Genomic DNA, 15362 nt, shown 5'->3' on the forward strand with positions numbered 1-15362 from the left:
TCAGACTTATTTTTACTACTTTTCTTTCATTCTTTTCCATTGGGGCATTGACAAATTTGAAGAATATGATTAAATGGAGTTATTGCGAAATGTTTATTGATAGAAATCATACGTCTTCATATAACTGGTGTCCTAAAGATGCTGATTTTAAGTCTATATAATCTTAAAGAGTATTATTTGTTATTGTGGGCTTTGATTGCTGTGCTAAGTAAGTAGTAGTCACCGTCATGATACTATCACATACTGCAATAATATTTTATTTCTAGTCTTAATCAAAAGATTCAGGATTTTCAAAGGCTGATGTAGATCCTCACCACAAATTAAAGAGAAATGAGGACGTAATTATCAGCTGCGTCCAAGCAGGGAAGTATCTAATGTTACTATACAGGAGCCCTTGAGAACTAGACTTGACCGGTCATAGAAAGGCTTCAATGAAAGAAGTATAAATAAAGGACAAAAGGAAATTTTGGTTGCGTGTGCATTGTGGACCTCTAAAAATAAACAAGTTTAGTCTTGCCACGCCTCGATGGTTGCAGTGAGAGAGTTTTGAGAATAGGTGGATGCTAGGTTCAGGACTTAGTCTGATAGAAAGATGTATGATCTGGTTAAATTGTCTCAGTAAAGTGCCTCGAGATGACGTGTTGTGAGTTGGCGCTATATAAATAAACTGAATTGAATGCAAAGAAAGATGGATGGACAGACCTGGAATAAGGTCTGGAAATATTCCAGGACTGTGTTGAGTTGCATGCTTTCCTAGACCTTCTCCAGCTCTCAGCTGTTTTCAGTCAGGGACATTTCTAAAGGTTAAAGAAACTGGAGACCGTGATGTCATGGTGATGCATACACTGCATCGCAAAAAAGCATTGGGCACATCACCAAATCTTGAACCTGGATTTTCTGTTCATTTCCACGGCTGCATGTGTATAAACTGTGGTTGGGAACATGCATAGAATTAATTTGAGATGATGGAAGGTAATTACTATAAGATAATGGTAAACAGGGGTTCATCAATAATTTTAGCCCTTAAAGTAGAAATGGGATGTATCAAAGATGGTGTACATGGAAATGTAGGCGGACATATACTTTTCACAGTATATCTGTCTGTTTCAACCTTTTTTCTTTTAATAAATGGAAACAAGTGGCTAAAGCTGAGTATTCTGCTAGATGACTGATGCAGCATATGTCGGTTTCTTTCACCAGTTATCTGCAATTGTTAGTTACCAGAATATTCAGTCTAATTACAGTCATTCTCTAGTGCTGCTTTAAATAAATTAATTTCCACAGTTCTATCTTAATTTTGTGTAGAGAACAGGAGGCATCCGTGCACATGTTAAGTTGGAGATAGTTGGGAGTAACACAACCAAAATAATAAGCCAGAATGGTTATGCAAATAAATAGTACAATAACTTATTAGCCATTCGATCTGCACACAAAGCTTTCTCAGTCATATTTTTTTTAACACTTTGGTGCAGTAAAACACATTTCTGGCAGTTAGAAAATGTCTGCAGTGTGGTGTGTCTTTGATCTCGGTGAAGAAATGTGCCAGCTGTGCAAAGGAGTGTCTGGCGATGTAGAGAAGAAGACGGCTTTAAGAAGCAGAATGCACTCCCTCCTTTATCTAGTAGAATAACTAAATTCTGTTAAGATAGAAAGAAAGAAAATCTCACAGTTTTAAGATAAACAGGATAACAGATCAGAAGAAGTGTTTAAAAAAAAAAAAAAAAAAGACATGTTTAACCAAAATATTCTACCTTATCTAATAAGGTTTGCAATAACAGTCTGGGTTAAACAACCTGGAACCAAGTTTAAGTCACACTTTTAGGCTGGGATTAAAGATAATCAGAGTGTGTATGGAACTGGGACTGAGAACAGTGTGACTGGGATTGGTTCTTTTTGGGAACCAGATGTTGTTGTTGAAGTGAGGTTTGTATAAAATGCGGCACATTTCATCATATTAAAACCACAAACGTCCAAGTATTGTAATAGTCCGACCAAAATCAGTGCATAACTGAGGAGAGGAAAAAATACCAGGCTTTCATAAGGAAACAAAACAAAACAGAAATGTAAGGCAAGCCTATTTTTTTTTCTCTCTCACTCTCTCTCTCTCTCAATACACCACCATTAAATCCTGTGCACCCAGCTGCCATCGGAAGTAGGTTAATATGTAAAAGGCACTGCTTTGTGTGACTTAATCTCGGTGTTCATATGAAGGCCTCGGAGGTCTTCATAAAGAGCAAGCTACACAGCAAACAAGTCGACGATAAATTGTTTGATTGTAATCGTGTTTGAAGAAGGTTTACACAGCAAAAGAAAAATTGAGCCCTCTTTAATCCATCATTCAAAAAGTAAAAGGGGTGTGGTACGACTGAAAGCCTGGATGTACACCTAAAAACTGACAGACTAATCAAAAGCAGCCTAGAGACCCCTGTTACATGGGCAACAGAGGTCCACAACTCAGGGGATTAGCTCTGTTGAGAAAACATCTACTACTTTATAAGTTTAAAAGGGAGTTTTTCCTCTCCACTGTCGCTACAAGCATGCTTAGTGTGAGGGATTGCATCAGAGTCAATCAGTCGATGCAATCAACTGGTTTTCCTTAGATAAAAAACTTTGAATCAATTTGACTGTATGATCTGGTTGAATTGTCATGTGTTGTGAATTGGCCCTATAGAAATACATTGAATAGAATTTAGGTAGACCTGTTTGGCTTGCCCAAAGTTATACAGGTAACACAGAAAAATCACTGCATAAAGGAACCAGAAGCAAAATGCTTTGAGCAGTGGAAAATTAGCATCAAACATTTCCATGGATGGTGGCAGCATGGTGCGAGAGGGAGGCTTTTCTTTTATAGCTCTTTTATGTTATTTTTATTTTCATAACACTGTCACAAGTACAGAGTAACGAAATTAACTCTCTGCGCTTAACCCATCCCCTTGGGGAGCAGTGGGCTGCCATCGTTGGGGCGCCCGGGGAGCAGTGTGGGGTTAAGGGTCTCGCTCAGGGTCCCAGAGTGGCAGTCCGTGGAGGTGGGGCTTAAACTCAGAACCTCTGGATTCCAAGCGCAAAGCCCTAACCACGAGGCTGCCACTCCCCAGAGAAAGTCAACAAAAAACCTGTTAGATGCTGAAAAAGGCTTGAGATGGGGACGTAGGTTCACCTCCCAGCAGTTAGCAGCCGTATCACGACCAGAGCTATGATGTAAAGGTTCAAACACCATCGGTTAGGGCTGAACAATTTTGCTAAAAAAGTAAAATTGCAGTTATTTTTCTTTTGATTTTCCTTTGCACTAACCGCAAATTTATAAAAGTTTTAGTTTAGGGTCTCCTTTTTTCATGAAAACCTGCTTGTCCACGGTCCATTGTTAAAGAACTTTACTGTAACCTTTTAGTGAAAAAGTGCTTACTTCTAGTTACATGCATGGATCTAATGTTAGCTGCAACTCTCTACATTTCTGCGTGGCAGCAAACCCACTTTTTAGTTTTAAGTCTTAGTTCTATAGGGAATCTGTGGCAAGTCCGGAAAACTGAGCTTTAGACGCTTTCAATCCAATCTGAAATCTTTGAGTGAGTGAGTATTTTAATGTGAAACTGGGTGATGCCTCAATACCAATATCACCGTCAGTGACTGAACTTCAAACCCCTGCTACCATATCTCTACTGTAACATATCCAAGTTAAAAGTCCCTTCTTTTTTCTGCTTCGCATATGAGAGGATATAATCAGCACTCTTCAATATGTCAGATTTATTATTTGGATCGCTACTTTTACTCTTAATTAGGTTGGGAAAATCTAGTATTGGTGCAACCCTGATGCAAACCACAAAAGACGAGCAGCTTTTATTGCAATCAAAGGATTTTACCCGCTGAAGACTTTTGAAAGCTGAATAGAAAGCAAACCTCACTTTTTATTTATAAAAAGAAAAGAAAATTAAAACATGTATCATATCATTCCACTTAATTATGTACATTTTCATTGGTCCGTTCCATATAATATGAACTAACAGTAAAAATTGTTTTTAGCTTTTATTAAATAGTTTATCAGGAAATGAATGTAATTTAAGGTTCAACTTGAGGGAAAGAGGCGGATTTTAGTGATTGCGTTAACATACCTTCTTCCCCGCCTGCTTATCCACCATGGCTCCATCTCGGTCGCCCCCAGGTTTGGCCATGGTGCAGCACCTGACTAGCTTAGACGCCTACAGCACAGCCGGTTCATCATGCACCTAGGGAGGGAAAACACAAGAGCAGTGTGGTTAGATGAGCCTGACACAGTCATTCTGCCTCCTAACTAAAAGCTCTACAACCAGACACCAGGAAGAGATCCTAGAATCACACACAGTTATAATCAAACTGAGGCGGGTTACACCTTTTCCTTACAGTAAAAGTCTGCAGGGGGAGTATGAAATGATACTTTCACACGTCGCGTTTCAATTTTTCTTTTTCTTTTTTTTTTCTTTTTTTAAATAGAAGATCAGAAGTCAGGGATTTTTGTTGAACTTTCCATTCCGCTTCAGAAGACGAACCTTAAAGATTAGTCAGGAAACAACCACATGAGGCTGCATGAATCACAGCTTTAGGGACTGTTGTGCCTCTGAGAGGAAAACGTCCCCCCCACACATGTCACTACTCGCTCTCGTCGATGTGACCGTCTTCCTCTCTGATGTGGTTTATGACAATGAAAGAGGAGTAGCAGTGTCGATGGGGTGCAGCGTAGGCTAACTCCACCAGCTGAACCTAAGCGAGGAGCCAGCAGAGCAGCTGTGAGTTTCCTCGTCACATGAGGGCTGCCCTTTGCAGTCATAAGGCTCTCTGCTCCACTACTTTGAATGAACTTTCTTTCGTTTTACAGTCACAGTTTCATTAAGCAGAAATAGTCTCCCTCCCTCTGTGATGAAAAGTCCCACAATGGGCTTAATTCTAAATGAGGAAACTGAAGAGCCTCTGATTAGTTGTAACAGAGCCACCGAACAGACTGGGAGAGCCCCGTTACTCAATATGAACTTAAGTTAAACCTTATAACGATTGATGGCTTATGATTCCTTTTCTAAGAAGCATGACTATACTTTTAGTATTTAGTAGGCAGAAGAAAATATAAAGAAAGATCATAAAGCAGCACATTAAACATCACTGTACAGGATTCACTCCAAACAATATTTAACTGACTGTGACTTGCTAATCGATTAATCTCTCAAATCTTTTGTCAATTAATTGCTTAATACTTCGATTGCAAACGGTTCCTTACAGGCGCTTTTTTACATAATTTAAACCAAGTGAAGCTTAGTTTAAATTCTGGACTTCTGCAGAGAGCATATATATGGACAAAAAGGGTTTTCTTCCATCTTAAATGCAAAATCTTAACATAATCTTTGCAATTTTGGTGGAGTAGCTGCTTTAACTGGGTTGCTCTTTCAGCTAAAGTCGCTATAATTAAGTTAACATTGCTTCTAAATTAGTTAATTTACTACTAAGTTTGTTGACGATTAGATCAATAATCAAATTAATCCGACTAATTCTTTTACTCCCAAATGAGAGACCTAAAAACTGAGATTTTGTCTAGAAAAAAAACAAACATTATCTAACACTAAAGTGGCCCATTTTATTAGTAACTCATGCAGGGGGTCTGAGAAGACCTGTAAACTAAAAACAAGAAAGATATAAAAGGTAACTCAAAACTCAGCTAAGTGTTTTAATCAGGTTTTTTTTTTTGTATCTTAGCTTCTTCTGACTAAAAGGGAATTATAATTTCTGACATTGCTCTTTTCTGCCCTTTACACACTTACAGGTCTGTACATCTGCAAAAACAGAGAAAACCAATACTTTTACAAGGTGGTAAGAACCTTTTTTTCTGATACAGTGGTAGTTCATACTTTACAATATTTCAAGTTGAGCACATTGATGCTGATTTCTTCTCAAAAACATTTTTGTCAAACAAAAAGAACTAAACTAAATGATCCAACCAGGGCTGCCACTACCGAACAACATCATTATATTGTTTTTGTCCTGAGGGAGAGAACAAATTTCTCTATTGGCCCTGAATAGCTCTGGCCATCTTTAGTAATAAAACACAATAGTGACGACTTTCCCTTAATGTGACCTTTCTAAAATGTCAAACTATCATTTCTATGTAGCTCCAACGATAAAATCTCCCAGGAGCAAATCTCTTTCACATCAAAACCATTTTGGAGATTTTATGCGAAAGGCCGACACAAACTAGTACAAAATTATAAAGTCACTAATTAGAGTTTTAGGAGCTGAAAATACTTAAAAGTGATGCAGAAAATTCACCTTCTAGAGAAGCACATGAATACACAAGGAGCTGGGATGTGATGCAGAAAAATGGCTCAAAGTCCAGACCTGAATCATACTAAGAATCTCCACTAAGACCTGCTGTGAACGAAGGTCCTGTATCCAATCAGACTGAATTAGTCGTTTTGTAAAGAAAAAATGGGATAATAAGGACATATCCCATAATATTTCTAGCCAAAGCCGGTTCTGGAAATAAAAAGCTGAATACAGACGGATTCAACAAGTGTCAGATTATTATTTGCAAACACTAAAACCATGCAAGACCTTTTTGTTGGTGAAACCAATTAATGTCCAATAATGTCGTCTTCCAATTGGTCATTTAGATTTATTTTATAAATCGCCCTAATAAAAGCCTGCAAACCAAACCTCCAGTAAAACACCTCGAAGACGATAAACCTTTACCCATAAATGTTCACAATCCCTCTATGTTTCACAGTATGTTATTATTTCTTTTTTTTCCCTTGAAACTTAATACCATGTTGAGAATGAAAAATAAAAAGCCCATATAATCAACACTAGATGACGGTGAAAACCAAAACCTACCAGCCTGGCTAAACCCGTCATTATAGAAGCCATTAAGGAGGTCCGTTTAAAATGGAGGGTCAACAAACGCACCATCATGAACCTCACATTCATACTGGACCATGGTGGGCTGTAGCATAAACAAAGCAGTTTTAATCTCTTGAAGCTTTTATAGGCTTACCATGAGCACAGACAGCTACACATCAGTACAGAGAGAGGAAAAAATAAAAGCTGCTGACTGAGATCTGAGATGATACTGATTTTCTTAAAAACAGAAATCAGGATAATTTTAGATAGGAAATGCCTGATCAGAGATCAAACACTAACCTTTTAGATTTTCCCTGTAGTTTCATCCATTTATCTTTGTAGTCAGAAGACATTCACTTCATATTTTAACTCCTTTAAATGTCTAAACCTACCTTCAGATGTCTGGTTTATTCATTTAACTACGCTGTACAGTGTACCTGTACCTGTGCTATCTAATAACAATCAATCTCTGGGACAAATGGAGCTGCAAGGAACAAAAACAGTTTGATCGAAGGAAACATCATCTAGATCCCTGGTCAAACTACTTTATATTACAGGGGACATGGTTTTACCAAGTTATGTTATTTACAAAGTTAAACTGTTCCAGTACACAGTTTGCCCCCTATTCTGCCAAGCATTGATTCATTAAGTCCAGAACTGGCACACCCTTGCATGTGACTACACAGTGTCAAATGTCCAAACTAAGTTATCTTAATGCCAATTTGTGGCCAAATTACTGCAAATGCAGAACTATGACGCTTGTAAATGTTAGACCAGTCAGTAGGGACATAATTCATCCATCCACACTGATCTACGATGAATGATTATTGATCAAGACTAATGAGCATGGATCCAGGAAATATGATGCAGAAAAAAGTTAATCCACATCATCAGCTTTAAGATGTGCTTTTATTTTGAAGTTTACGAGGCATGAAACTATAGTGAACAGACGATCTATCTTGTTTTAAAAGCATCACTAGGCAGCATAGTGATTGCAGAAACATTACTTGATTAAAATGGAAATCGTATCAAGTCAGACTTTGTAATATTAGCAAAAACTGCATCGTTATCCAAACAAAATGATATAATACTGCATCATGATAAGGCTGGTAGTTTTACAATCCTAGAAAACTGGACCATTTTTGGTGGAATGTTTTTATAAAAAAAAAATAAATGAAAGAAAATAAAAAGAAAATCACAGTAGAAACGAGAAGAATCCCCCTTCGACAAGAACCGTACTATATACCAGGATGTGAAACTGATGCCAAAGATTCCCTGTAACCTAGAAAAGGCCAAACTCATTCCAGCTGTTACTGCCAAGGATCTGGACCACAGAGATCCACTGAGAATCAGGGCTTCTGCTGCAGAGCTGGAAGGTTGTGCTACTCTGCACTATGTAAATATATACACAGTGAAGAGTTTTTTTTCTGTAGTACTTTATTTTGTTTAAAAATTTTGCTCTAAAATGATTAAATAGTTGGAAGTAAAGAACTGGCTGAAAATTTGGTTTGGTTGAATGAAGCAGGAAAGTAAGAATAGATAGATTATACAAAATGACTACAACCTAAAAACAGTCAGGGTTAAGGTTTAGATTGTTTAAATTATTATATACGAGAATATAAACCCATTCAAACCAATTTTGAGTTGTTTGGATATTTTAACATGATATTGTTGTTTCTGTTCCTGAAAGCAACATGAGCAGCTGTTGGAAAAATCAGAGTTAAGGCTAATCGGATGCATTCAGACTTTTTATCTCGATCACCAGTGATGTTTACATCCAGCTTGAGGTCCTTTCAGGTGAATAATTGCAGTCCGGAACAAGCCATATATATATTTGCAGGTTCTAAGAAATGCATATAGCTGATGCTAATGCTTGGTTCGGTCCACCTTTCTCTCTCCACCGTAGCTGCATAATGTCCCCAAACGGCGAAGTTAATTGACCGCTGGGAATCCTCTCTTTTGCTATAGTGTCACTTTTTAACGTTGCCCCTCAGGGGTAACACTGCACACTTGTTTCAACATTTAAATATTCCCATACATTAAGGTCAACCTGTACTGTTCACACACACGTGTATCTAACCAGCAGGTAGGAACTGGATATTTTCAGTATTAATACTTGCAGTTACACCTCGGAAAAATGCTATGACAATGATACATTTGTAAGAAGATTGTGGCATTTGCTTCAAATAAAACAATTCTGCCTAATTTTTTGTCCACCACAGAGTTTTATACCAGCCACGGTCTGGCGGACAGGTATTTAGAGAACTGCCCAGCTGAGGCCAGTGACCGGTCATTCATTAGTCAGCAGATAGCCACTATGCAGCAGCATTGTCATTCAGGAAGCTGAAAGGCAGAACTAAGCAGCTTGGGGTGAGAAGATAGAAAACTATATTAATGGGAATACTAAAGCAGCATGGACAGGACAGAGGCAGTCCAAAAAGAGGTAAAACCAAATGCTAAAAGGACTCCAATCTGGCCCAGAAAACAGAGAGCCGGGTGTGACTATAATTACAGAGGTGGGCACGCACTAGGTTGGCATTTACACTCGCTGTGTTTCATGAGCCGCTTGGGGCTGCCTAAGCCCAGGCGAGCTTCGCCATTAACCTCAGGCTGTTTCAAGTCCAGATCAAACCCTGCCTTGATGACAGCTTCGGTTCACAGAAACTATAGCTATGATTTCCCTGGAATTGGATCTGGCACCAAGAGCAACTACTACCTGCTACAACTGATGATGATAATCGAAACACAGAATTACCACCGGCTAAAAAAAGCAGGGTGACTTACTATGAAGAGATGCAAAGGAGGCACTTTACCTCTGCAAGGTGGTACAATAAATAGGCAGGAAACAAGAAACACTGATATAAAGATCAATTACAGTTATTATTTCCCATCAAATGACAATAAACAGGGACAAAGCAGACTACTGGCAAAGTGCTATGTCTTAATCAAGGGAAGGTTTTCATTTTTGATGAATAAAGGACATTTAAACAATAAAAGGTAATGGGTTGGTTACTAGACATTATTAATGTGCAGCATGCTTTAAAACAGTCTGAGAATCAAACTAGTTTTTGGTTTTTATGGTTCCTATGGTTTAAAATCGTTTATAAAAATGCCAGAGAACAAGTCATAGTGATGCAGAGCCTCTCCCCTACTTATTGCTGAACACATGTCTATACAGGATTGACCTTTCCCTTTTATTGCAACACAGACACAAATCTCTGCCTAGAAACATTTCTTTCAACAACAGGCAGTGGATAAATTTGATACCCACTTCTTATCTATTGATAGGCGAATGACAATATTTGGCATCATTTGAAAATCAAACTAAAATTAAAAAATGACAGAACAACTCGGATAAGATCTTTCCCCCCTCAACTATTTTTCCACATTGAAGATTAAGGAGATGCTGCATTAATGGTTCAGAATATAATTTAATGTAATAATAGTGTTTGTTTTAGCAGCACAACTATAGTAGAAGCTGGAAATGGTAAAGGGAAGAACCTTTTTGATAATCAATACAACTTAGGGTTCTTTTTTATTTTTTATACAATATTACTCTACAATAAAAACAATGACATGTCCTGACGTAATCCTATATAGTCAGTTCCTGTTGTGGAGAAGTAAAATTAGCAGGGTTTATTCTTTATTCTATAAGGCAATAGAAGTACCATAACCCAAACCACAATGATCAACATGCTGTAATATTTATGTAGGGATTCTGTTTGCAAATAAAAAAAAAAAAAGATCAATTAAATTGTAGCATTTTGAAACACTGTTATAATGTCAGAATCTCCAACTAGCTCATGACTACTCAGCTCATCCCCTCATAGATCAATGATTATCAATAAAATTCAATATTTTTTTTTTTTACATGAAATTTAGGCTTAAAGAGCAAAGTATTATTGGTTTTAATTGGAAAAATCTCAGAACTGCTCCTGCTGAGTAATAAATATTATGATAAGGTCTAGGAAAATTATTCAGAAATACAGGGCCTGAATAATAAGGATTATGCAAACTCTTAAATCACTCCTGTCTTCTAAAAGTGGACTATTAGAATAAGAATATACAAAATAAAAAGCAGGGCTGAACGAGGTGGCCAAAGCCTTTATCACAATATACTTCTTATTCCTGGTCGATACAATTAAACTGCAGTATTTAACCCAACAAAACAAAGGCTTCAGAAAGAATACCCAAAAAAGAATACAGGAAAAACCCTTTGACAATTAGTTTATATTTATAAAATCACCAAAATAACATTTTGGAAAATGTCTCTAAAACCCAGAAAATCAGCCAGTAACAAATGTTTTAATCATACACCGTAAAATGTAGTGAAATCAGAGATGCACTGATCTGAGTATCAGATCGGATATCTCTTCCGTTATTGACCAATTAGCTGGATCAGATATTGGAAGAAAGACGCAGATTCAGTATTCTGATCCAGTCATTTCTATTTTTATAGATATCATACACAGCAATTCAGTAACAGTGATCTAGTAAAGTCGGGTGTATTAATTCAGCACTGGTTACGTCATTGTGCAGAGCACAGAGCAGCTAGTGATGACTTATGTCCTTTTTTGTTTGTATCGTTTTAGTTTCTGACCTTTTGATCTATTTTCATGTCAAACATGAGGCATGAATCAAACAATAGAATCTAATATCAGTCTATGCATTGTTATTGCATTGGATCGGGTAAAATAAGTGGATCACAGCATCTCTGAAATGTCATTTCACTGTTACCGAATAAAAACATACTGCCACATATCTTGATATGAAATTATGATAAAATAAATTCTAGGAGATTCTGGACAGTAAGGAGGAGTTTGGATTATGATATTCAGTATTCCTCTTAAAAGTCATGCAAATGAGTGAAACAGAAAGCTGTCTTAAAAAAAATTTTTTTTTTTTTTTTGTATCCCAATTTCTACTGTTCCACATTTAGAAACGTTCTGCTGGATTTCACTTAGACTATTCATTTTCTTATTTTTTCTGGTATTGGCTGGAATAAAAAAAAAAGAAAAAAAAGCCATTTAAAAATTTTTTTGTGTGTATTACCAGGGACAGACAGTGACTGCAGTAATTCAGAGCAATGCCATATTAAAGGGCGACAGCATTTCCGCTGCTCCTATAAAAGAGAACTCTCTGTTCTTATTCATAACCTGATGTTCCTGCAATCTAACCTCGCTGGTTCCAAACTAACAACAATAAGAGACGTTTCCCCACAGCGCTGGAGCATCGTGGCCCTGATGGTAGACGGGGTGTCGGTGTGTGTCCTTGCTTGAATGTAGCCGTTTGGGGGGTGGGGGTTAATAGAAGTGGTTTGGATGCTGGGTTATGCTGAGGGGGGAGGAGGAGGGCGTGGAAAATATGCAATGTTTTAAAGAGGGGATGGATGGAGAGTGCACAAACATTACGGTAACCTGATCCACCAACTGCAGGATGGGACAGGGAGGGAAGAGGGCTAAGAATAGCACGGAGGCTGACACACAGCTCCAGTACGTCGCCCCCAGCAGCAACAGCCGCAGAAACGTTGCTCCACTACATCTTCCAGCGCGCTGCCTGCTGCGAGCTCTAACGCAGCATGTGGAAAATACATGTGATATTCCCCCTCCTTGTTCTCCCATGTGGCTGCACTTAAAACAAGCTGCAAAAACTGGGTTAAAAATGAGCTATAGGTATAAGACAATGGCATGCTTAACAGTAAAAATAATAAGATGCAGGGTAAGGTATTACATCAGAAGCTAGGAAGATCTGCTCAAGGAGACCCAGTACGCCTGCTGCAACGATAAACAGCCAGTCACGTGGTAGCGGTCCTTCTGCTACCAGGCTAAATGATGGGGGAGGTCTCACTCCGCTGCACATACACTCCCAGCCTTCATCTCACTCCTCCTCCTCTTCCTACTCCGACTGCGTAATGAGAAGCAGGACAAAGCCAGACGCAAAGGCACGATTATGGAGACTGAGGGAGAGGGGAGCTGGAGGAAACAATAACCAGCAAAAAGCTTCAGGTTGTAAAAAATCATACAGGATAAAGCAATAAAATATCCTGAGATTTTTTTATGAATCATATGAAGAAAACAAATTCTGTAGAGCAGGCTGAAAAGGAGTTCTTAAAGGTGCAAAGCTCCAGAGAGCAGAGGATCAAACAGGAAGCTGAGACAGATGAATAGTCTTCATCTTATCAGTAATCAGAAATATTTCTAAAGATTACTGCTTATGATTCTTGATCCAGTTGTTGGATTTGTTAAAATTAACAATTTTTTCTGTCTGTTTCTATTCATTTTTACAATTGTTTTAGATTGTCTTTCATTTATAGACTTTATCTTCACAGAATAGCTGTTCCTGCAAAAAACACAATGCAGGAAGGAGAGAGTAGCAGCTGTGTCTCTGCTCTAAAGATAATCAAACAGTCCATTCTATGTAAATGACAGGAACATAAAGCAGTTTATGGCCAGAACCATTTCCTATCGTTTGGCCCGACCTGGCGTTCATACCCTCCCCTTTTCCGTACATGTGTTTTTACATTTGTTCCTTCCTTTCATAGTGAAAGGAACAGGTGCACAGTTTAACTTAAAATTAAATTAAAATAACTGGGCTATCTTAAATCTTCATGCTCTGAATAGATCTGTAATTAAATATCAGTTACTTTTTTAATTTGAATTGATATAAAACAATTACTCCTTGAAATAAGGTAATATATTTCTGAAGACAGGCCATACACACCCCTAATCAAACAGGAAACATTTTTAATGTTCTCCCCTCTGTACAAGTTTCACACAGGAAGATCATCAGTGTTGCACCACCTCCTTCCTCCATTCCTTCTAAATACTGCAGCTTTCTCTGTAAATTATTGATTTCAAACATGACAGGAGGAAAAAGATCAATGAAAACCACTTTTGCTTCAACTATTGTGATTATTTTTTAACCGTGGGGTCTTTTAAAATAGCCAATATGCTGCTAGCTTTAGCCTTCAGATCCAAATAAAATCAGTTTATACTGAAGAAAAATGGCATAAAGGATCTCTCACTCGCATATGACCTTTAAACACAGTTTCACTTCAGAAATCTCCCAAATGAACCAAAAACCACATGTATAAAGTAACAAGGGAAAACTATAGTTGTGTTTTTATAAACACAGAAGTAAAAAACACACAAATAGTTGTAATCTATGTACTGAAGAGGATTAGGGCCACTGAAAAAATAAAAGTTAACTGATTATTAAATATTATTGCAGTTTAATATGGGGAAAACATGTTTGTTAGCTGTCAGAATTCTGAGATTAAAGTCAAAATTCTGACTTTTTCTCATATTATACTGAAATAAAATAAAAAAAAATTGTTAACCTTTTATTTTTTCAGTGGCCCTAATCCTCTTCTGTATATGTGGGACCTTAGATTACATTCGTTTTAATCTTCAAAATAAGGCCTAAAATGGAAAGCAAATCATTAGGTGCAGCTCTTCTGTGCTCAATGCCTCGTCTGAACTGAGCACATGTTTCGACACAGACAGACAAACAGAAAAAGACAGTGGATCCCTGCAGGCGTCTGTTCACCTCTCACAACCCTAACCCCACACAGACAGGACACTCATCCAACCAGGATGCCTGTCCCAGATTTTGTTGTTTTGTTTTTGTCGGTGGGTAAACAAACGTGCAATATCACCGAGACTAGAGAGAAATATCTGGTTTTAAACATGAGGGGAAAACTCCAGCATTTCACTGTACGCCTAATGCAACCAAAACTCTACTGACGTTGATGATTGAAGGAACACAACTTGTCATTCGGTCGCTTTAATGGTCTTGCTGCTAAAACAACTTCAGATTGTACAAGTGCTTCTTTCAAACCACCTCTGCTCCATATTTTTTTCCAGATAATTAGCAATTCCTCAAGCTGTTTCACATCCCAGAAATAGTTTGAGCTCTGCCTTCGTTTTTGGATGCATAACTGAATGTTAAATACTTTTACAGCCTTATCCATCACTTAAAAGCGCCCATAAAAAATAAAAGAGGAACAGCTCGTGCCTCCAGAGAGAGGTTCCACACATGGTTTGTACATAAATCCAAAGCATCATAAAGTGCCTCGATGTTTGCACGAGAGATGCAGAGATAGGGTTAAGCTTACTGCTAGGAGAATAAAAAGACAAAAGGACAAAAAAAAACACGCCCATTTAACTGGTCAGGGAGCCTGAAAGCCTTAAGAAGCCTTCCGACGCTACTATGAATGTAGGTTAATGATCTGATACCCAAGCACAGGACATGAACAATGAAGCTTTTACAACTGATTATAGGTTAAAAGAGGGAGGGAGGGATTAGAGCAAAGGTTAGAACCGAGGCCTGGGTGATGCTCTCATATGGCAGACGGACCTCATTGAACCAATCACTGGAGATCTTTTGCTGGTCATAAAATGTTTTATGAAATTAGGAAAAACAGTAGTGGATGCAGTGTTTTTAGAAATGTATCACATGGACTATATATATATATATATATATATATATATATATATATATACGAGCGC

At 37.8% G+C, this 15362-nt stretch overlaps 1 protein-coding gene across 2 annotated transcripts in view; it reads right to left on the reverse strand.

Moving 5' to 3' along the window:
* The window catches only part of ankrd12 (ankyrin repeat domain 12), a 51983-nt gene that overhangs the window by 18929 nt on the left and 17692 nt on the right, over positions 1-15362 (reverse strand). For both annotated transcript variants that reach the window (XM_015382205.1, XM_015382204.1), the window contains exon 2: positions 4107-4220. In XM_015382205.1, the coding sequence (XP_015237691.1) occupies positions 4107-4166 (60 nt within the window). In that variant the 5' untranslated portion in view covers positions 4167-4220. The remainder of the gene's footprint in view (positions 1-4106; positions 4221-15362) is intronic.

This window comes from Cyprinodon variegatus, unplaced genomic scaffold (assembly GCF_000732505.1).
Source record: "Cyprinodon variegatus isolate N-32 unplaced genomic scaffold, C_variegatus-1.0 Scaffold253, whole genome shotgun sequence".
In the NCBI taxonomy this organism is placed as follows: Eukaryota; Metazoa; Chordata; class Actinopteri; order Cyprinodontiformes; family Cyprinodontidae; genus Cyprinodon; species Cyprinodon variegatus.